General features: G+C 30.7%; 13 protein-coding genes across 13 annotated transcripts; 7 read left to right on the forward strand and 6 right to left on the reverse strand.

Moving 5' to 3' along the window:
- Positions 1–43: 43 nt before the first annotated feature.
- On the forward strand, positions 44–571 carry cgd5_1790 (conserved eukaryotic protein; the record flags this gene model as incomplete). The annotated part of the gene is made up of 1 exon (XM_626123.1): positions 44–571. A coding segment is annotated over one exon (528 nt), but the record flags the coding sequence as incomplete, so codon positions are not given.
- Positions 572–1163: 592 nt separating this feature from the next.
- cgd5_1800 (hypothetical protein) lies at positions 1164–3296 on the forward strand (the record flags this gene model as incomplete). Its single annotated transcript, XM_626124.1, has 1 exon — positions 1164–3296. The coding sequence occupies one exon, from the start codon at positions 1164–1166 to the stop codon at positions 3294–3296; it is 2133 nt and encodes a 710-aa protein (XP_626124.1).
- Positions 3297–3807: 511 nt separating this feature from the next.
- cgd5_1810 (SMART 2xt_SNARE domain containing protein) lies at positions 3808–4422 on the forward strand (the record flags this gene model as incomplete). The annotated part of the gene is made up of 1 exon (XM_626125.1): positions 3808–4422. One exon carries the CDS (start codon positions 3808–3810, stop codon positions 4420–4422), a length of 615 nt encoding a protein of 204 aa, XP_626125.1.
- A 198-nt stretch (positions 4423–4620) lies between these two features.
- Positions 4621–5445, reverse strand: cgd5_1820 (proteasome subunit alpha type 5; the record flags this gene model as incomplete). The annotated part of the gene is made up of 2 exons (XM_001388231.1): positions 4621–5292; positions 5350–5445. Coding segments are annotated over 2 exons (768 nt in total), but the record flags the coding sequence as incomplete, so codon positions are not given.
- An 828-nt stretch (positions 5446–6273) lies between these two features.
- cgd5_1830 (F11M21.28-like 3 CCCH RNA binding domain protein involved in RNA metabolism) lies at positions 6274–7311 on the forward strand (the record flags this gene model as incomplete). Its single annotated transcript, XM_626126.1, has 1 exon — positions 6274–7311. One exon carries the CDS (start codon positions 6274–6276, stop codon positions 7309–7311), a length of 1038 nt encoding a protein of 345 aa, XP_626126.1.
- Positions 7312–7364: 53 nt separating this feature from the next.
- On the reverse strand, positions 7365–9359 carry cgd5_1840 (Vir superfamily protein; the record flags this gene model as incomplete). Its single annotated transcript, XM_626127.1, has 1 exon — positions 7365–9359. One exon carries the CDS (start codon positions 9357–9359, stop codon positions 7365–7367), a length of 1995 nt encoding a protein of 664 aa, XP_626127.1.
- Positions 9360–9595: 236 nt separating this feature from the next.
- On the reverse strand, positions 9596–11608 carry cgd5_1850 (GPI1/PIG-Q like N-acetylglucosaminyl-phosphatidylinositol transferase involved in GIP anchor biosynthesis; the record flags this gene model as incomplete). The annotated part of the gene is made up of 1 exon (XM_626128.1): positions 9596–11608. The coding sequence occupies one exon, from the start codon at positions 11606–11608 to the stop codon at positions 9596–9598; it is 2013 nt and encodes a 670-aa protein (XP_626128.1).
- Positions 11609–11813: 205 nt separating this feature from the next.
- On the forward strand, positions 11814–14027 carry cgd5_1860 (conserved hypothetical protein; the record flags this gene model as incomplete). Its single annotated transcript, XM_626129.1, has 1 exon — positions 11814–14027. The coding sequence occupies one exon, from the start codon at positions 11814–11816 to the stop codon at positions 14025–14027; it is 2214 nt and encodes a 737-aa protein (XP_626129.1).
- Positions 14028–14033: 6 nt separating this feature from the next.
- Positions 14034–14945, reverse strand: cgd5_1870 (LETM1/MRS7 family protein with a transmembrane region at the N-terminus; the record flags this gene model as incomplete). The annotated part of the gene is made up of 1 exon (XM_626130.1): positions 14034–14945. The coding sequence occupies one exon, from the start codon at positions 14943–14945 to the stop codon at positions 14034–14036; it is 912 nt and encodes a 303-aa protein (XP_626130.1).
- Positions 14946–15066: 121 nt separating this feature from the next.
- On the reverse strand, positions 15067–16719 carry cgd5_1880 (conserved probable chaperonin containing TCP-1 delta subunit; the record flags this gene model as incomplete). The annotated part of the gene is made up of 1 exon (XM_626131.1): positions 15067–16719. A coding segment is annotated over one exon (1653 nt), but the record flags the coding sequence as incomplete, so codon positions are not given.
- A 353-nt stretch (positions 16720–17072) lies between these two features.
- cgd5_1890 (hypothetical protein) lies at positions 17073–18038 on the forward strand (the record flags this gene model as incomplete). The annotated part of the gene is made up of 1 exon (XM_626132.1): positions 17073–18038. The coding sequence occupies one exon, from the start codon at positions 17073–17075 to the stop codon at positions 18036–18038; it is 966 nt and encodes a 321-aa protein (XP_626132.1).
- A 36-nt stretch (positions 18039–18074) lies between these two features.
- On the reverse strand, positions 18075–19103 carry cgd5_1900 (XPA binding protein 1; the record flags this gene model as incomplete). The annotated part of the gene is made up of 2 exons (XM_001388232.1): positions 18075–18426; positions 18475–19103. The coding sequence occupies 2 exons, from the start codon at positions 19101–19103 to the stop codon at positions 18075–18077; spliced, it is 981 nt and encodes a 326-aa protein (XP_001388269.1).
- A 533-nt stretch (positions 19104–19636) lies between these two features.
- On the forward strand, positions 19637–21019 carry cgd5_1910 (hypothetical protein; the record flags this gene model as incomplete). Its single annotated transcript, XM_626133.1, has 1 exon — positions 19637–21019. The coding sequence occupies one exon, from the start codon at positions 19637–19639 to the stop codon at positions 21017–21019; it is 1383 nt and encodes a 460-aa protein (XP_626133.1).
- Positions 21020–21154: the final 135 nt, after the last annotated feature.

A 21154-nucleotide genomic window follows, 5' to 3' on the forward strand; every position in this document is an offset into this window, starting at 1 on the left:
TGCGAGACAATGTAAGTTAATCATTAAAATTTAACAAAAATAATTCTTTTTTAGTAGGTTTGAGATTATGGAAGAAATATCGAATCTTGCCAAGAAACTAAGAGATTGTACAATGAGTGATGAAAATGAAGTTAGGCATTTAAATTCTGATATTAACTCACTTCTAAAGGAAAAGTATAAATGGGAGTGTAGGATTGTAGAGTTAGGTGGACCAAATTATAGAAGTAGGCATGGCCAGTATATTGAATCATTAGGAGGTATTTCTATGCCAAATTCATCTCTAAAGATTTTTGGAGTTGCTATTTCATTACCAGAATACAAAGAATTGCTCAATTATGACGATAAGACGGAGTTAAGTTCAAAAATAGTCTCCGAGCCTCCAAAGGTTACTATATGCGACGCCTACTACGAAGAGATAAATAAGAAAGAAGAAGATCGAATTAAAACGCTTGAAAGAGAAAAGGAAATTGAATTTAAGAAAAAAAAACGATTCCTTGAAAAAGAAATCTCGGTTGAATACCTTCTGAAACTAATTGATGATAAAAAGAAGGAGATTGAGCAATTTAATTAATTTTCGTTATATTGCTTCACAAAAAGCTCCAACATCTTCAAAACATATTTTACTTAAGGCTCACTTTTTATTCATTAAGTATCGAAAATGCGTACTGTGGGGCCAAAATTCAACCATAAACTCATTAAATTAAACATTTGTATAGAAATGTTTAAATTAATTAGTCCATTATGACAGTTTAATTACGATAGGTCTTATTTACTATTAATATTCCACATAATTTACAGAATGCAAAAAATAACAAATAACTTAATGAATCTATTCGAAGCGCCAAGATCTAGTGTGGGGAGTTAGCGGTGTTTGTATTGAATGACATTTGACATAACCGCAAAGGTAATATTGGATAGTATTTGCATGAGCAAAAGTGTTGATAAATACTTCCAGAGTCATTGAAATATTGATTTTTTAAATTTCTATTATTCTTAATATTAACTAGTGCTATATATTTATTAAATTCAAAATACAAAACAAAGATATTTACTTTTTATTTTAATGGTTGATTGTAAAAATTAAGTCTTATCAAATTATTAGAATAAAATAACTCTACTTTTCAATTGGAATTATAATCTCGAAGTAAGAAACAAAAATTGCAATGAACATTCAATCACAAATAAAAGAAATTAACTCTATTGATAAAAATAGTTTGTCATATTTAATAAACTCGAAAAGTACTTTGAATGGTATATATCATGGCATTGAAAGTAATTACTTTGCTGGCCATGAAAGTATATTGAACAATAATTCAGCTAACATGAGGCAGTGCCAAAATATAGAAAGACGATGTGAAAATGAGGTTTGGCTCACATTACCACTATTTTTTCCAAGCGCGACTTTACATAATGTAACTCATCAACGCAGAGACCTGTTTTGTGAATCAAATGGTGGTAGCTTATGTTTTTCTCCTGAAGAAACTAACACCTCCAGGTTATTTTCAACTATTCAAGGACTCTCAGATATTGGTGCAGGTTTTTTTCAGATTGTAATTGCAAAACTTAAAGGAGTTGTTGCTGAAAATGTTGAAGCGATAAAAAGCGAGTTTGAAAGAATATTTAAGAATGAAGATTCAGCATTTAATGGATTTATTCCTTTAAAGCCTATTGGATGGAGGAAAAGAAGCTTCTCTAAAGAAAATTCCACAATCCTATTAGAGTCTAATGAAATAATAATTGACGCTTTTGCAAAACAAAAATCATATTATAATGCAATTTTGATATCTGAAAATTATACAGAAAGCTGCAAAGAAAATATTATCAAGTTGGGAAAACTATCAAATAATTTCCTAGAAAAAATTAAATTAATATATCCATCATTAGAGATTGTCAAAGTTTCGGATTTGGAAAAAGATAATTTTTTTGAGGTAACTATACGAATAAAACCCATGCCTTCATATGTCTCTTCTGAAGGAGAGGATTTTGATCCAAAGGATAAAAAATTTTCTATGTTTCAAAATTTATCACAAGTAAACAATTTAACATCAATATATTTAGGCGATATTCGCCTAATAGATCCTTATAAAACTGAAGTGGATCTAAGAATTCCTTGTGGATTATTCAAAACTTTTGCGTTAATTTCAAGCCATTCTATTTTCGTGCAATCTAGGTATTGTATGGCAACATATGTTCCATTTTCCCAAAGTCGTAAAAAAAAACTTACTCAAACGAGTCATGAAAATGGTACTGAAATAGCTACCATTAATTCAAAGTCAGTCAACTCATCACAAATTTTTGATAGGATTCAATACAAAATATCTACACCAAAACTATTAACTTTTGGAAATAACAAAGAAACAAGTATAAAAACTCCGCCTCCGAGTAACTTTCCCACAAACAATTCTAACTGCGTTTCAAATATATCCACTTGTGACCTGAGCTATAACGCTATATTCAACAGCAACTGGGGAGGGAAAAGCTATTCGTGCACCCCAACAACAAAGGAGTCTCTTAACAAGATTTCATATACTCCGTTTTCTTCGATTGAAATGGATTCTTCGCCATGGTTGAGCGCTGACTTCAATATAGAGCCTAATTCCATATTCTCTTTTGAGCAAGATAACCAACAATTGATTCCTCCAAGGATTTCATCTCTAAATTACATGGATAACCTTTGCAATAACGAGAATAATAATCATTCAAATAATAACTCACTCGATACCAACTTTATTACTGAAAGGCAATTATCATATGACTCAATTAAAAACTTTGAACACAATCATTTACAGGCTACTCAAAAACTTTCAAATAAGAATCAAATCAGTTTCGTAAAAAGAGCTGAGAAGTGCAATAATATTGAAGTTCAAGAGCCTGTTTTTGGAATTGAACATAATTTGAAGAAAAATCAAACGATAGAAATTGATGATAAAATCGAGCTTTTAGAATATGAATGCTCTCAATACTTGGAAAGCAAAGATTTTGATATTTTTAACATGTTAGAAAATATTTTTTCAGATAATTCAGCTACAAACTTTGAAGATTGTCAAGTTGGATATAGTGATCAATTCAGTGAAAATGAAAATATTAACAGAAATAGCGAATTAGTTGAATCAAAAGTTAATCAATCACTTAGTAAAAACTATAGTGAAAAATTTGGCTTGTGGAGTTTTGAATTATACAAAAATTCAAACGCTTGTATTACTAAACCAAACTCGAATCTACATCATAAAGATAAAACTTCTGAATTTGTGCCAAATGAATTAAACTATCTAAATGAGAAAATACTTTTTGGTTAATTATTTATGTCGAATGCTCAATAACACCTGAGCTTACTTTAATGTGAATGAGATTACAAATTTATTTATTGAAGAATTTTATTTGTAAATTTAAAGTTATTGTAATAACATTACTATATTAACTAGTTACTGCACAAGTTTTCAATGGAAAACACGCAAAATCAGATCGTGTTGAAGCAATCGATGAAAAAATGCAGTAATGAAATAAGAACAGTTGTAAACAAGGGGGTTTGCAATAATGTAATAATTAATTTGAGTTATAAAAAACCTTTGTACCGCTGTTTTTAAATAAATTGTTATTCGGCATTTCTTAGTATTAAGTAAAAACTAATAAACAATTTACTATCTTATAATTTCTTGTATTATTCTTAATGATCTAAGCATAGGGTTCGGCCATTTTCAAGTCGGAAATGTATTCTAATTAAACATTTTGTAATCAAAACTTGAATTAATTTTTTAAAAAATACCATATTTAAAATTTCGTATGAAAAATTAAATCTCCGAAATAAATATGGAAAATATATATAATGAAGAGAAACAAGATTCTGGTAAACAAGAGATTGCGGAATTGCAAAATAAATGCAAGAAGGCATTAAAAAATACTCTAAAAATTGCTGCAGACGCAAATGAAATTTCCATGTACAGTGCAACAAAATTAAATGAGCAAACTGAACAACTTTACAAGATTGAGGATGAAACTGAAAAAATAAAAGACAATCTAGATAAGACAGAGCATGCAATAAATTCATTAAAAAATCCACTCTTATTTTGGTTTAAGGGATTATTTCGACAAAATGAGCCAACTCATATAAGGCCAGCATTTGCTAACTTTCAAAAGAATAAAGAGATTCAAAACGAGGGCAGGTGCCAAATAATATCAGATTTGCCAAAAGAGCGTAACTCTGATATTAAAAATGATGGCTTATTTCAGTTTAATGAAGAAATTGACGAAGGTCTGGACCAAATTGGCGATATGTTGAAAGAAATGCACAACAGAGCAATTAGTATGAATACTGCATTAAAAAATCAGGGGGGAATACTTAATAATATTGATACAAATATTAATAGCAACAATTCGAGAATGAAAGATCAAAGAACAAAGTTGGAGAAATTCATTGGGAAATAATCATGGTTAAATTCGTGAGAAACAAATAATAGTATTGCTCTAGATATCACTAATCTAATGATAAGTATAAATAATCAATTTTAATACCAATGATTGTTGATCCTTGGTAATTCAAAGTGTGATGAAACTAATAATCTTATCTTGGCTTCTATATGCCATCATTTTTGTGTAGAGTAATGAAAAACGAAAAAATACTATTTATGAAAGTTGAGAAGGCACAATGTGTGTAGGTGGAGGAAGACGGTCCAAAACTCTTTGGATCTCTTTGTCGTCATAAATAATGAATTTTTTTTCTTTAACAGCAGCAACTTCTACGTTCACTGAATTGATTTTCTCTTCCATAACTTGTCTAAGAACAATGAGCGCTAAATCTTCTGCTTCTTTCAATGACATATTTGAATTGTAGTTTTCTAATAGAATGGCCTCTGCACCTTCTTGAGCTGTGCCTATAGCTGCTGCCGAATATTGAGTATATGTCCCTGAAGGGTCCGTCATCCACAAACTTGAACTACCGTCGCTATCTGCTCCAGCTATTAACATTGCTACTCCAAAAGGGCGAGACATCGACTTTTTCTTGCCTTTTTCTTTAATATCGGAGAAATCCAATGCTAAATCGCTGATAGATTGGACTACAGACTGAGTTGGAATATTCTCATTATATGTGAAAAAATAATTCTGAGATTCCACCCTAGCATGATCTATCATCGTTTTTGCGTCTGCAACAAGTCCGCTCATACAACAGCCAACGTGCCTATCAATTATCATGATCTTCTCTAGATTTCTTGGTTCCAATAAAGGTGAGCTAATACGCTTCTCGCTTGCAAGGATAACACCTTCTTTTGTTTTTATTCCAACTGCAGTTGAGCCTAACTAAGAATATTAAAATGCTATATATTTCCTGGAGAACTTTTTTCTCTCACAACTTACCTTAATTGCAGCAATTGCATATTCTACCTGAAACAAACGGCCTTCAGGTGAAAATGTGTTCACTCCCCTGTCATATTCATTCCTTGAAGCAAACATTATTAATTTAAACTAAGGACTTAATTGCAATCTTGACTCAGAATAAATCAATAAATATTCGAGGCCCTAAAGTAATTTTATAAAACGCAAATTTATCTTTTACTCAAATTAATCCAACGTACAAAGCAACTTATTCTCGCCGCCCCCCCCCCACGTTTTATTTCTGCATTCCCCTCTATATTGGTAAAAAAAAAATAGCCCTCTAAAAGCCGCTAAATAATCAAATATTGACTAAAATGGTTGATAAACTAAAAATAAATATTTACTCAGCAAACAAACAGAATATTAGAGAAGTTTCCACAAAATGTGTTGAATTTTTGAAAAGTGTAAGTTTCCTGCCACAATAAATTTGGAAACGAATCTAACCGATCTGCAATTTAAGGGAGAAAATAGAACGGTTGTATTGATAGCGAAATCATCTGCAATACCAAAAGCTATTTCTATTTCGGAGATCATAAAGATGGAAGTTCCAAACGTTTCTCAAGTAAATTCATTAATAAACTTAGAGGTAAGTCTTATATTTTCTGAAAAGCAAAACTTAAAGAAATTAGGATGAAAGTGAAAAAAGAAGAAAAAAAATAGAGATAAATATCGAATTAATGCAAATCAAAAAATCTGAACATCTATAAAGTGATTAATTTTCATTAATCAAACCCAGGTTTGGGACTTTTTAATTCTGATAATGTACTGACAATCCTGGAATAATTTTCCTGTCACTTCGTCACCAGATCAAACAATAATTGTTAAATTACTAATATTTTATCCTTTATTGTTTAGTAAATATAAATCCTAGTTTTTATATTATGAATTAATATACTATTGTAATAAATGAATAATGCAAAAACAGCGTTTGAATTAAATACGCGTATTGAAACCGTAAATTGTATTAGTAATCAAAAGTCAATAAATTGCTATCTTAAAGACGACCCATCAGTAATAAATATTTCATATAAAGAACCATTAAGCGAAAAAATGGACGAAATTAAAGCCAAGTCATACAGAAAAGAATTTTCTCGCTCCAATATTTTAACCAAAGAACAGCTAAATAACTTTAGGACAGTGTTATGTAACGACCACCTTAATTCAAACTGTCTAGATCCTGAGACATGTTTCTACTCGCACTGCACTGCATGGCAACGTAGGAATCCTACAAAATATAAATATTCATCAAATATTTGTCCTGATATCGAATTTTCGAGAAAAGGAACTAAAGGAAGGATGTCATTAAATTGCAGATGTAAAAAAGGAAAGTTTTGTGAATTTGCTCATACAAAAGAAGAGGAATTATATCATCCAGATGCTTATAAAACAAAAAAATGTAATACCTTCCCAAACTGCAAGAGATTCTATTGTCCATTCATTCACGATAGTGAAACAAATTTAATAAATTTTAATGAAAAAAATTTAAAAGAAAAAATAAGTGATGATATGATACCTATCACTTCTAAAAATGAAAAATCTGATGAAAAGAGGATTGTGAATATCTTTAGTCCGTATTCTCAAGATAAATTTAAAAGAAACAGAGAAATAAATTTTGGTGAGTTGAAGCATGAATTACTAATTAAACTGGTCAATTGCCAGAAACTAGTGCTTGAAGAAAAATATTCATCAGCACAGAATTTAGCTGAAGATTTTACCTCAATGATAACATATTTATGTAGAAGCTGTTTTCTTCCAGAAATATTTTCAACAAATTCAAAATTGAATAATTTTCAACATGAATTTCTTTATCCAGAAAATATTACAAATCAACTCAATAATAATCACATGAAGGATGTATTTAATTTTTCGTTTGACTTTAAACATTTTTTAAAGGATGAAGAATTAAAAAGAAATTATTTGTTAGAAGATTTATTCACTCATTAGCTCGCTATCGCATTTATTTTTACTGTTACTAAACGCGAAAAAACTTCAGAAATTTAATATCTTTTCATTTTCTTTGTAGCTAATAGATTAAATGAGTCATCTTCTAACTCGCTTAAAACGGCACAATTTTTATTATTATTCTGCTTAGATTTGTTTATTGATAGCAAATTTCTCTTCAATTTCTGTGTTCTCTTTTCTAATAATAACTTTTTGTTGAATTCAGTGGGTTTATAAATAGGGTTTGTGGGATCTATTGCAAAATCTGCATCTGTAAATATCTTTGATATTCTTGGGTCGTTAATAGCGCCCAAGAAATTATTTTGAGTTGATTCTTTTAATGCATTTGCAATTAGTTCTTTTCTTCTTTTTGATTTGATTTTTTCTCCGGACCTTTCAATTAATGATATTTTCTTCATATCAAAATGCCTATCGTCATCGCTTGAGTAAGTATCTTCATTATTCTGCGCAGAGTTATCTGAATAAACGTTCTTAATTGGCTTGCTTGTTACTCCTTTTTCTCTTTGGAGTTTTTGCTCCTTGATCCTCTCTCTCAATTGAATCTTCCTTTCCTTCCTTTTTTGTTTTCTTTTTTCTAAATATGCCTGCCACGGTGTAATTTGTTTTTGGATTTCATCACTAGTTGATGCGTCTTCCCACTTTTGTTTGCCTTTCGCAATCAAATCCATTGACAAATCCTCAAGATCAGGATTAAATTCTATTTCAACCTGACTGTAATCTTTACCTTTGCTATTGAATAATTCATTTATATCGTTGTTAGTTAAAAGGCTTGCTTCACTCGCAGGGTCTAATTTATTTTGATTAATTTCCTCATCAAAAATTTCCTTTGCATCGCCTAATAGAATTTCTCTCATCCCTGAAGAAAAATCCGGCAATTCATTATTTAAAGACAAGCTAGCCCCTTCTTTAGAAAATTCATCTTCATCGCTACTAGAACCTAAATAGGCATCAAAATCATTATTTAGTAATTCTTCCGGTGTAAATTTTTTTCTCAAAAATTTAACTCTCTCAATTGGAGTATCGTCCCAAGTCAGTGCGGGTTTAGAATGCCGTAATGCAGATGTAAAGCATTCAGGTTGTTTGTATTTAACAGGAATTGATGTAGATTCACTAATTGGCTCAAATTGAAAGTCAACAATATCATCAGGAATAAACCTAATTTCAAGACTATCAATGCAAAATTCAGCTTCCATCCCATCCAATTCGTCATAAAGTTTAATTGCAGTTTCAACGCAATCACATTCTACAACTGCAAAGTAATACAGGGATTTTTCTACCTGGTACTTTCGTATTGCTTCATAGTCCTCCTCCCCTATTTCGTTGCTTAACTCGAAACTTTTAATTTCTTTACCACATACATTTCCCTCGTTTCCAATCATCGGCCCATTAACAGACTCGTATTCCATGCGTTCCTTACCATACTTAGAAGGATATATGGAAATTTTTTTAAGTTTTGAATTTGATTGGCCAGGATTAATTGACGTAGATGAAAATAAAAAGCTTGAAAGAACTACATATATATCGTCTGCAGTAATATTATCCCAGTCGAGTCCCAACAATGCAAGCCTGTTTGTTTCAGCCCCCTCAGATAGGCCGAAATTATTTAGTGGATTATTTTCCCAAATAGAATTTGAAGCAGTCTTCTCTTTATAAGAATTAATACGTAGCGTATCTTCGTCTGAAGCTAAATCATCGCTCTCTCCTTCCCACTGGAATGACTTTTCAGAATCTGATGAGTTAATTGTTAATGTAGATTCATGTTTTTTTAATTCACTATTACTAGTGTCACTGTCCTCCTTATTTTCATATAACAAATTATGATATTCATCTTTCTTAATCGACTTTTTTCCAAATGGGTCTTTTACTGAGATTACGGAAAAATCATCATCAGTGAACATACGGCCAAAACGCTTGTCAATCTTTACCTTATGTTCCTTTCGAATTAAAGGTTTGAACCTAGGATCCGTGCGAGAATTAAACCTCTCTGTATCATCCAACGTTAATTTAGTTTTGGCTTTCCTTTCCTTCATTTTTAATCTAATATTTATTTAAAATATAAAATAATTCAGATATATCGTAACTGTTGTCAAACCTGGCGGCACGTTTTGCATTTTACCTACAAATCAATCTACAAATTACAAAATAATCAATTAGGCAATAAAAATATTAAGCAGTACGGAAAGTATACTCGTATTGAACTTAATAAATACTTTGCTAGAATATAATGCTAGTACTGAAATAACAACGAATAATCAAATATATAATTCTATTTGAGATTATACAATTGGGCAGGCGTAATATTATCAAAAATATAATGGTGAAAATTTTCGCCATTTAAATAATTACTTTTGCTTCTAATGGAACAACTGTTGCTTTCCATGTTTTTCTCATCGTCACTAGGCGTAGCAAAAGTCGACTTAAAGTGGTGAATCTTTGACCCTTGTAAATTTAGAATATGAAGAATATTTCCTGATAATATTGATTTTATTATTTGAACAATATTAAGGTGAACTCTAAATAGATGGTTTAATGAATCGGAAAATGGCTTGCAAATTGAGTTGATATTAAGGCTTTTGTGAGAAAAAATTATAATAAGCTGATTGCTTGTATTGTGCAAGAATTTTTTAATAAATATACCAGAGCTAAATGTATTGGGAGCAATAACATGCATTGAAATTAGGTAAAATGGAAATGTATTAATAGTTGAAATTGTAAAAAACAATAATACCAAAGCAATATATACGCAACTCCAAATGAATAGGAAATTAATGTAAAAAGCAGTTATTGTGGGAAGGATTAAAACAAAAATTGTAAATAATATCGTACCAATTAAAAGCTGTTCAGAATAGTGTGAATTATGATCTATATTCGAAAAAATATTGCTCTTTAAGCCTCTGAAAATATAAAAAAATGTTTTAATTGCTTTCAGATTTAAATTATATAACTTTGCCATAATTGTATAGATAAAAAATAATAGAAATGAATAAATATTAAGTATATCCCAAATAAGTGCTACCGATACTGACATACCGCAAGTAATAGAGACAAATTTGATCAAAAATATCATGTTATGATTCAAATCAGAAAAATGTTGGCTTGTAAGGTCGCACCAAAATTTCAATGCTGCTAATGTGAGATTACCCATAACTGTTGTAAGATTTTGATTGAGTTTGAACCCAGCAGGAAATGACATTAACCATTTAACTTGAGTATGTATTGCATCGTGATAAATATAGAAGAATGACTTTTCCATAAGAATAACAAGTTCTCTTGAAAATGTGTCGATACCAACTGCAAACAATACTCCCAATAAATAATCAACAATTACAGTGGTAATTGAAGATAAAAATAAAAGCCTTAAGGAATTGTAAAGTTTTTTATTTAGTTTAACTTTTGAATCTTTCAATATGTGATTCAAAATTATCCAATTTCTCTGATTTTTAATTCTATACGCTGCCTGAGAAATCGTTGCGCAAATGTTTTTTTGTATCAAAGTTTGAATAAAGGGAAAATTTGAAATACAAGACCAAATAACTGATGAAGAAAACGATAATAATGTTAGAGAATAAAATAGCAAATACCTGAATATTTGTAAGAAAAAAGGATCAAACTCATTTTGCTGGTTAGTATTAAATGTTGAAAGTGTGTCTAAATATTTAAAATCAATATAGTCATCCATAATAGTCTTGAAATGTTCAAATAATGAATCATCATCCACATTTTCATCTGCCAGACCAACGGAAGTAATATAATCATCAACTTTTAAATCATTTTCAATTGAATAAATAACATTATCAAGAAAATGATTGGCGTTATTGAGCATTTTTGATAAATTAATAATTCGAGTTCTTTGATCTGAAAATAAAATAATATTAACTTTATCAGTTGTAATTAAATTAAAATTGCAATCGTTGATACTTAAAATTTTTAAACAAATTTCTTTGCATTCTGGCCCAATGCCTGAAATTGCAGTAAATACAATATCGCTTAAGTGCTTTGAAACATCTTGAAGATTAAAAGAACCAGAATCTGATTGAAAGTCAATTTTCCCACAAAAAAACCTAAATATTCCAATAACCTTAGTGTTATCATAGAGATTTAATGAATAATGGTCTTTAACTGGGCAAAGCGATTCAGCTGCGAATATTCCAACTGATTTTCTCAATTTGTAGTACTTTCCTAATACAAAGTAGCAGTTTTCTGATTTCTCTGATATATTATCTATTAGACTCTTAGGAAATAGAAGAGATAGTTGCGTTGGATAGTCTTTAGCTATCATTAGATTTGCATATTAATTTAAAAACCGATACGATATTGCTTTACTAAATTGTTCTTACATAATCACACGATTTGTCTATTTTAATGGGCATGGAATTAGGCGGCAAGCGAAAGCACTAAAAAATTTTAATTTGGTCTGCAATGACACTAATTTTGAGATATAACCCTATAGAAATAGGAATTTATCATTGCTATAAGCTAAATATATGACATTTGTTATTAGTTCAAATGAAAGATCCGTACCTTGGTATAGTAAGAATGAGTTTTTTGAAGTGTTTTCTTGGATAATTGATTCAGAAATAAACTCAAAACAATTGGCACTTAACAGGCTAAAAATATGGGAAGAAAGAAGTCATGGGATTACGAAACAATGTCCAATCGCGATAATTGGCACTTCATATATTTTACATACAATGCTTCAAGATAAAATATGGAATTGGAGTTCTATTAGTGAAGGAATCAAGTCTGGGTCATTAAATAAAAGTTTCAAAATTTTATCGGAAAAAATTTTGAATGGAGAAATGAAAGTTTACAAAAATGATGTAATTGACAAAAACGAATCCCTAGAAACTTATTATTCGGGTATATATTTTTCTATTCAGAATCAATACTGTATGACAATAATACGAATAATCAATTTATTTGTAGATCAATGCCAATTACAACTTTATGCCAGATCAATAAGTTCCATATCAGCTGAATTAGGAATTCCTCAAATTTTGGTTGAAATCAGACATCAGGCAACTCATGGCTCTGAATTACCTTCTTTGGAAATTTGTAGAGTTGGTGGAATTTTAATATTTTTCTATTTAATATCTAACTATTGGAAGAATCAATATGATTATCTAACACATTCAATAATGGCATTTAATGAAAACATTTGTAAACGCTTTAAACAATTAGTTCTGCTATTATCAACTATGCATTTTGATTGGGATACTCATTATTATTTAGTTGATGAGATCCCACAAAGAGAAAACGAAACTTTATTAGATTCATTCAATAAATACAATGAAATTTATCACAACTCTCTAACGAAAGTTGTGCTTGAATATATTTCCATTGATATCCCTATAAGAAACAAAATTTTGAAATTTTTTGAAAAAAGATCGAGAACAAAAATTAAAAGTGAAAGAAAGGATGCAAATAAAATGATAAAAATTTTAACTAAGTTCGGACAATTAAATAATGATAGTAAAATTAAATTAGGGAAATTAAAAAAATGGGTAAAAAAATGTTACTCACTATTACCTTTATTTTATAGTCTAATTGAGAAGATTATGAAAACAATTAAAAATAATGAAGCTGATGAAATCATTATTAAAGAGTTTATATTTAATGAATTGATGAATATTTGCCCATTATGCTGCCCAATTTCTGAAATTGCAGTATTATTTTTATTAAGTTTGGTAAGTAATAATACAAAAATAGAAATCCTTTCTATGATAATATCAATATTACTCGAGAGCAAAAACTTATCGATGAACAATCACGCCAGACAAGATGAAAATAAAGTACTCAAATGTAAACAAGATAAAAAAAATCGGCTTTTTTATTGGCTTAGAATACTACTTCCAGAAACAAGGACTAATCAAAAAGATAAATTACCAGTAGGTATGAACTATAATTGTATAAACAACAAGCGAGTGATAGAAGTTATTCTTTTACTTACTTTTTATAAAAGAATAGAGAAATATAATAATGCAAAGAAGATAATGAATTATGAAAGAGTTATTGAGATATTAAACTCGACAAAATATTCTATGTTAATTCTATTTGCAGAGTTAGTTAGTTCAATCCCTGACTTAATAATTAAAAATCAAATTAAATCGAGCCGTTTTTCGCTAAGCATAATGCATTTGCTTGGTGATTTAAAAGTATTTGATTCCACGTCTAAACTTCTATACGTTTTAATTGAAAATAAAGAAATGGCATTAGATAATCTAGAATTATTGAAAAATTTCTTAAAATTCGAACATGAAGATAATTCTTCAGCGCATGAGCAATATTTTAAAAAATCAAATGAAAAAAATAAAGTGATTGTTGAGGATTTTGGAATAACTCCGTTATTAAAGATTGGTACAAGTTGGAATAGTGACAATTTAAAAATAATTGATCACATCCATACATTTCAAAATTTTATTTTTACAGAGGAATCCAACCAAACAAATTCGGATGAAGAGATTAGTGATATTGATTTAATTGATTGTACTATATATGATTGTGACGATAATCAACATTTGAAAACAAAGACGCTCAATATGGAATATAATTATTCTACTGAAGAGCAAAATAATCCAATGAATATGTGTTTATTGAATGCAGAGGCGTTTATGAGAAAAAATGTTGGAATAAAAGAAATAATGAATGAAAAGGCGATCAACATTGATTGGACCAAAGTAAGCCGTTTTTCAGAATGATCATAATCATAATTTATCAATATTATCGCTAATTAATCTCGTAGCTTGAATCCATAGCATTAAAGATAAAGGTAACTGTTTCATAGAAGATAATCTTATCCAATTCATAAGTAATTTTTTGTATTCTTCAATGCTATATTCTTTTTTATTACGATCTATAAACCTTGAAATTAGTGCTTTCTGCAGCTGTTGCTTGTCCATTTGATCTGTTCCATCCCAAAGAATATCTTTATCTTCATTCTTGAGTTTCAATATTCTATACCTTATTCTCAACATTAAAAGGAGTTTGCTTCTTGTTGAGGGTACGCCCATAACTCTTGAGATTGACTGAAGAGTTTCAATATTTAAATTTTCCAGTTTAAACTCTTCCTTTATTGGACCAGAAATTACTTTACCTAGCTCTTCTTGATCCAACTTGTTTTTTTCCAATAATTCTAAGTGAATTTTTTCTAAGCTTTTCACCCCTGAAATAATATCTGAATTATCAGACTTCTTTAAATTTGAAATGACGTTTTGGATAAGTGAGTGAAATTCTAAAAGTTCAATTTTTCTTTTATTAAGTATATTATCATCTCTTTCTTTTGTGCTTTTAAGTGCAAAAGTTGAAGGTAGCATATTTGGGAATAGCTTTATTACAAAAGGAAGACCAAACTCTGCAAAAGGAACAATGATAAAAAAAGAAAATGGAATGATTTTAATGGTATCCTTAATAGTTGTTTTCACCAATTGCTTTTCATTAAAAGTTAGCCCATTGCCCAATATTCTTTTTTGTATTAATGAATTCGTGTATTTTAAATTATAAAAAAAATGTCTAAATCCACAAACACTCCAATTAAAGCCTTCTTTCAATGCATGATTAAAACCTCTCAAATATGAGTTTCTTGGTATTCCCTCTACCACCCTCTTAAATCTAATCATTTAGCGAAAAATTGGCTCTTTTTTGTGCAATGACTTGTGGTGGGGGACAGATTGATAGAGGAAAGTTCTTTTAAAAAATTAGAATATGAAAAATCGAGTATTAAAATAGCTAAGGTTCTAATTAATAGCATGGGATAATATCATCTATCTTTAATATCATCATCACTGTCTCAGTAGCTAACTTTACAGAAGAAAGGTTAACAAGCAGCGGCTGAAGCACATTCTCCTTAAGAATGTCAGTGACAGCTGCCTTCCTAACATTGATTCCCGCATAAATTTCCCCATCAAAATGTTTCTTCCGTAGTTGCGTAACAATTTCAATGGGATTTAGGCCTGCATTTTCTGCAAGCGTATATGGAATGATTTCAAATGCTTGTGCATATGCGCGAATACACATCTGCTTTACTCCCGAAAGTGACTTTGCCCAGTTAGAGAGTTCTGTGTAAATTTGGCTTTCGCATGCCCCACCCCCAGGAACTAAAGCTTGTTCTTTAATAATGCTCCTAACAACGCATAATGCATCGTGAATGCAACGTTCTGTCTCATCTAGCATCAACATATTAGATGCCCTTACAAATATTGTCATCATGTCTTTTCCTGGTATCCCTGTAATTCTGCAAATACGCCCATTGCCATCTAGATCCTCATCAGAAACTCTGTTAGCAGCGCCAAGTTTGTCTGAAGTAAAATGGTCAAGTGAAGCAATAGGAGAGCAGTTCAGAGCTTTACTTAAAAATTCAATTTCATCCCTCTCAATATCTTTGACAACAAGAATTTTTGCTTTAGCGCAATAATCTAATGCCAAAGTACTTATCGCCTCTCTCAATATACTCTTTTGGATAAGTAATACGTTGCAGCCTGTTGCTGCTATCTGTTTAATCATTTTGGCAATCAAAAGTCTCTCTTCCCTGAGTAATCGATCCATAGCTGTATAGTCCTTAACTACAATATTATTCTCAATATCTGTCTTTGGAGCTGAGAGACAGAACTGAATTAGGCCAATACGAGCGTTTTGAATTCTAGTTGGGCCTCCGGCAGTTCTGGAAACTTTCTGCTGGTGAAGTATCAAGCCATCAACAAGTTCAGTGTCTTCAACAGTGCCACCAAGCTTTTTCACAATACGAATATTCTTTAAATCAACTGTTTTTCTCATATCTTGCACCTCGTGTTCATAATCAGAAACAATCGAATTCTTTTGGTAAGTCCTTGAAATTCCTAAAACTGCATCCACCGCAATGCTTGCCAAGTGTTGAGCGCTATGGCTCACAACTTTAGAGCTTAAAGATGTGCATGCAGACTTGATCAGTGTGTTTTTATCCGTTAAATCAACCTTGATAGACATGCCTCTAAGTATCTTCTCAATCATGCTACAACCTTCCATAAAATACTGAGAAATTAGTTGTGGATGAATACCTTTATCTAGTAGCGTCTCAGCGGCTCCAAGTAAACTCCCTGCTAATACAACTACTGAGCTGGTACCATCCCCAACTTCAACGTCTTGAGCCTTGGATAATTCAACCAGCATTTTTGCGCACGGATGTACTACTGCCATCTCTTTCAAAATTGTAGCACCATCATTTGTAATAATAACCTCTCCTTTCTCAATCATTTTATCCATTCCCTTAGGACCCAAACTAGTCCTAATAATCTCGGAAATGACCTTTGCTGCGACAATATTTTCATGACGAGTTGTCCTACTTCTTTCGTTTCGACTCAAATTTTCAGATACCATGATTTCCAACTTAAAAAATGCGTTTATACACGCAAGGGCACTTTAATGTAAGAATTATTAGCTTATGATAATTTTCCAATTTAATTTAATTATTCACATAAATATCGTCAATTTTATTCAAGTCAATATTTAACTCACAACTTGAATTAGCCCTAAACCCTCAATATTCAATTTGTACTCGACTTAAATTTGATCTTACAACTGTCTACTCGATACCCCGCAAAATAAATGGGCGCCGCTGCGTGGTTCATTTTTATTAATTCTAGATACAGAAATATTCATCCAACAATGCTCAATATTGGCAATATGAACATTTAATCAACGCGAATACATATTTTTGATTTATTAATCAGACTAAAACACTCCTAAATTTACAAGAATAGTAGTTTAGAGAAATGTTTTTTTCTCAAACTAATGTTGGAAACGTAAGCACTGCAGGTCTAGGATTATTTGGCTCCACTGGGCCTGGGGCAGCGTCAAACTCACTCAATTTGTCTGCAAGTATTACTCAGACTGGGCAATCAATCACTCCGCCTGCTATTCCTGGGAACTCGTTATTTCAATTATCAAATTCACAATCTGGAATATCTAATTCATCAAATTTATTCGGAACTTCAAATTTAAATAATTCCTCAATAGGAATACTTGGTAGTACTGGATCTAATGTATCTCTATTTGGGGCATCTCAGACACAAAATCAACCCCAAACGCAAATAAATCCACAAGCTCAATATCTCCCTTTAAACCCTACTATTGGCCAGTTAACTAACTATATTCAAAGCTGGAAGGCTGAATTTGACGAAATTGAAAATCAACTACGTGGGAATGATAAACATATTGAATATTTGACCAACAATAAACTTATTGAAATTACTCGCTTATGTAGTACATACAAGAAAGGTGTAGAAAGACGAAATGAGGAAATCGAAAACATCAAATCTCTTCAGTTCAGGGCACAGGATTCAATTGAATCAGTGATATCTGAAATCACAACTGTACAACAGTTGAGTCACGACATTACCCATATTTACGATCGTATTAAAGATATTGACCAAAACAACTCCTCAAGACAAATTCAACCGTTAAGATTCCCTTTACCTATATTTGAGTTTTTCTGTGAGAATATGGCAAAAAAGTGTAAGGGTATTGAAGAGATTATTGGTAATTTAGATAGAGCTGTTTCTTCGTTAAGAGAGGAACTGACCAATGCAACTGCAGAAGATGTGCTTAAATATATTGCAGAAATAATTAATAACAACTATGAGGCATTTTATGATTTAGTTACTAAGTGTTCCCAACTTCATGATAAGACAGAGTCTGTTGTAAATATATCTAAATTACACGACGCAAGTCGGAATTAAAAACCATGCATAGATATCTAATTAATTTATTATATACTAGACAAAATTGAGCCTCCCCTTTGGGTTCAACATTACTTGTTCAATTTGATCAATTTCGCTTAAGTCTTCGCTTTCATTACTTTCTTCAAAACCTTCTACAAGATGTTCAGGAATGCACGGAGTTTGCGTATCTCTGTTTAATTCAACACCATCAGATTTAAATATATTGCTTATTTCATTCCATTTTTGTAATGTCTCGTTTTCTCTTTGCTTTTTTATTGCCTCTCTTCTGTCATCAATCCACTTCTTATACTGTGTTTCGAACTCCTCGGTTGCTTCGTCTAATTTTTCAAGGAAGCTTTTCATTCCTGTTCCTAAGAAGGAAGATACGCCGACAAACTTCAAATCTCTGAGAAAACTATTGGACATTTTCTTTTAACTTTAAGTATAAACTTACTTATAAAACTCATACAACGCTAATGCGGATGATCTACTTAAACTTGCCATATAAGAATCATCACTTGAAAGTACAGAATCTGAAAACAAATCGTAGTCCTTCATCCATTTAGTACATAAAAGATGGTCTGTAACGTCAATTTTGTTAAAAATCAAAATAAAAGGTAGTTTGCACCTATACATCACGCTGCATGAATAAAGCATATTGGACATGAATGTTACTGGTTTTTGAGATCTAACAGTATCAACTACATATGCCACTATTGTTGGAAAAGAAATAGAAAGACCTTCCAATATAATGGACCCACTCGCGGACCAATTAAAAACTTCTATTTGCCCGGGAGTATCAAGTATTACGTAGTCAATATCAGATTTAGATTCAAGAATATTCAATACTTGGTCAAATTTGACTGCAAAAAGACTTAGGCATGTCATTATTGCTCCATTTGGTCCTAATCCATAATCACTCATTATTTTTTTATAGTTAAAAGTGCTCTTAATATTAATATTCACAGGATATGGGCAAGATAGAACTGCTGGGTCCAAATTAATTGTATATACTCGTTTCTTCTCATTTGTTAAATGATGATACAAAGCACTAACAAAAGAAGTCTTTCCACTTCCAGCCATTCTATCAAATAATAAATGTATAATGTGGCAATTCACAAATAAAACATTATTGCAAGCAATACATTATTTTTATGTCAGATAGCTTCAAAAAATGTAAAAGTTGCAATGTTGTTTGACTTACCCTATGACAACAATTACAATTGGGACCTTTTTAGACTGATACTGCTCACTATTAGATTCAACAGTAGTTATATCAGCCATATCGGTTTGAAATTAAAGGAGCTTACTGTCTTATTATTCGTATTCTAAAGTTTAATTTGCAATTCTTTAAACTAAAATAAAGAATTAGGCGGTAACATAGAGGAATAAGTCAAATTCTGCTTTCATGCTATAATTGTCTAAAATTACATGGAATGTATAAGTAATATAGAGGAATGAGCTGAAGTATATAATAACTTAATGTTTTTTCTAGATATACAATTAAAATATTTTATTGGAAGCGTGTATTCTGCACACCTCTACTATTGTTTAATTCACCCAGCTTTGATAATAATAAAAAAAAACAGATACAATGAATAAAAATAAATTCAAACATGCTGAACAGTAACTTATCTAAGCCGGTTCAGCTTAACAGAAAAACTATATCTGGAACAAAAAGCAGTGCAAAAAAGGGGATATTAATTGATGAGCCTACAAAGCCTGACACACAATTAAAAAGAAGACCAAGTGTAGATATAATCAATGAAGAATTACTCAATCAAGAAACTAAAGCAATAAATAAGGAAAAATCAAACCTTGCAACAAGGCCAGAGCCTATTTCAAAGGTTCTTTTGGAAGAAGCAAGGGCAAAAAGAGCCAATAAACTAACAACGAAACAAGTTGCTAGCTCTCCAAAATCCAAAGCTGTGAAACAAAGCCCACAAAAGAAAACAGTTAAAACAAAGTCTTCTGTTGAAACTTCGGGTAAAACTGTTGAGACAACAAAAAAGCAGCAGGCCAAAAAAGAGATAATTATAGACCATTCTAAGGAATTAGAAGAAGAGCTTGAAAGATTACTGAATGAAATTTCAGAGCTTAAAGAACAAGAAAAGAACTATAAATCTGAAATAAGTGAGCTTAAGACAGATAATGAAGCAAAACTTTATAAAATAAAAGCATTAGAGAAGCAAAAAGAAGAACAATTTCAAAATAAAAAAAATTTACAATTAAGTAGTGAATTACTCGAGTCTGGCCATCAGCAAAATATTGATAAAATTCAAAAATTAATAAAGGGATGTAGACGTGAACTTGAATTTGGAAATGAAAGTTCTGCAGGAGTATATGATACTGAAAAAGGTGTTGATAAGAAAAGTGATTATAAAGCAGCTAAGAGAAAGAAGGAAAATGATATGGGAATAATGGGTCTATTATTATGTGATAAAATATATGATAAATCCTATTTGGATCAGTTAGTCATGATTGAAGAGAGTAATGAAAACATCTGGGGTCTTAGTGCACGAGACTTAAATGAACTTAATGCTGTACTAAATATTTATAATTCAAATGGAATGAATTCAACAGATATTAAATCACAACTAAACAATTTAAGCTGGTTTTTAGAAATCTCATCTCAAAGAAATTCCAGCCTTCCTCATATTGCAAATGCATTAGATAAAATAAGCTCTAATAAGTTAGACTTCAAAGGATTTTTATCTAATTTGCTAGTGCCATTATTCTCATCAAGCCATTATAGTTATTTGGACCAGCTCTTTGATTTATTTGACATGGATAGTGATTCATTTATTTCACTAGATGATATGAAAGCTGTTGTAAGAGAAATAGAATGGGAAGAGGTATTCTCAATAAACGATCTTAGATTTTTATTAAAGCAAATGAGCACAAATATTTTCAACAAAAACATAGATTCTGAAAGTAACCACAATATAATAATAAGCAGGGAGGAATTCAATGAATTTTTCAGATCTATCCTTGATTAATGTATTTAACTAAAATATCTAATTTTAAAAATCATAGAAAGCTATTATAGATTAAATCATTAATTGTATTTTAAGTTCTCTATACAATATGATTATAGTTTTAATTAATTCATGGCTGTATACCTCAACACTTTC

The sequence above is a fragment of the Cryptosporidium parvum genome, chromosome 5, assembly GCF_000165345.1.
Source record: "Cryptosporidium parvum Iowa II chromosome 5, whole genome shotgun sequence".
Taxonomy (NCBI): domain Eukaryota; phylum Apicomplexa; class Conoidasida; order Eucoccidiorida; family Cryptosporidiidae; genus Cryptosporidium; species Cryptosporidium parvum.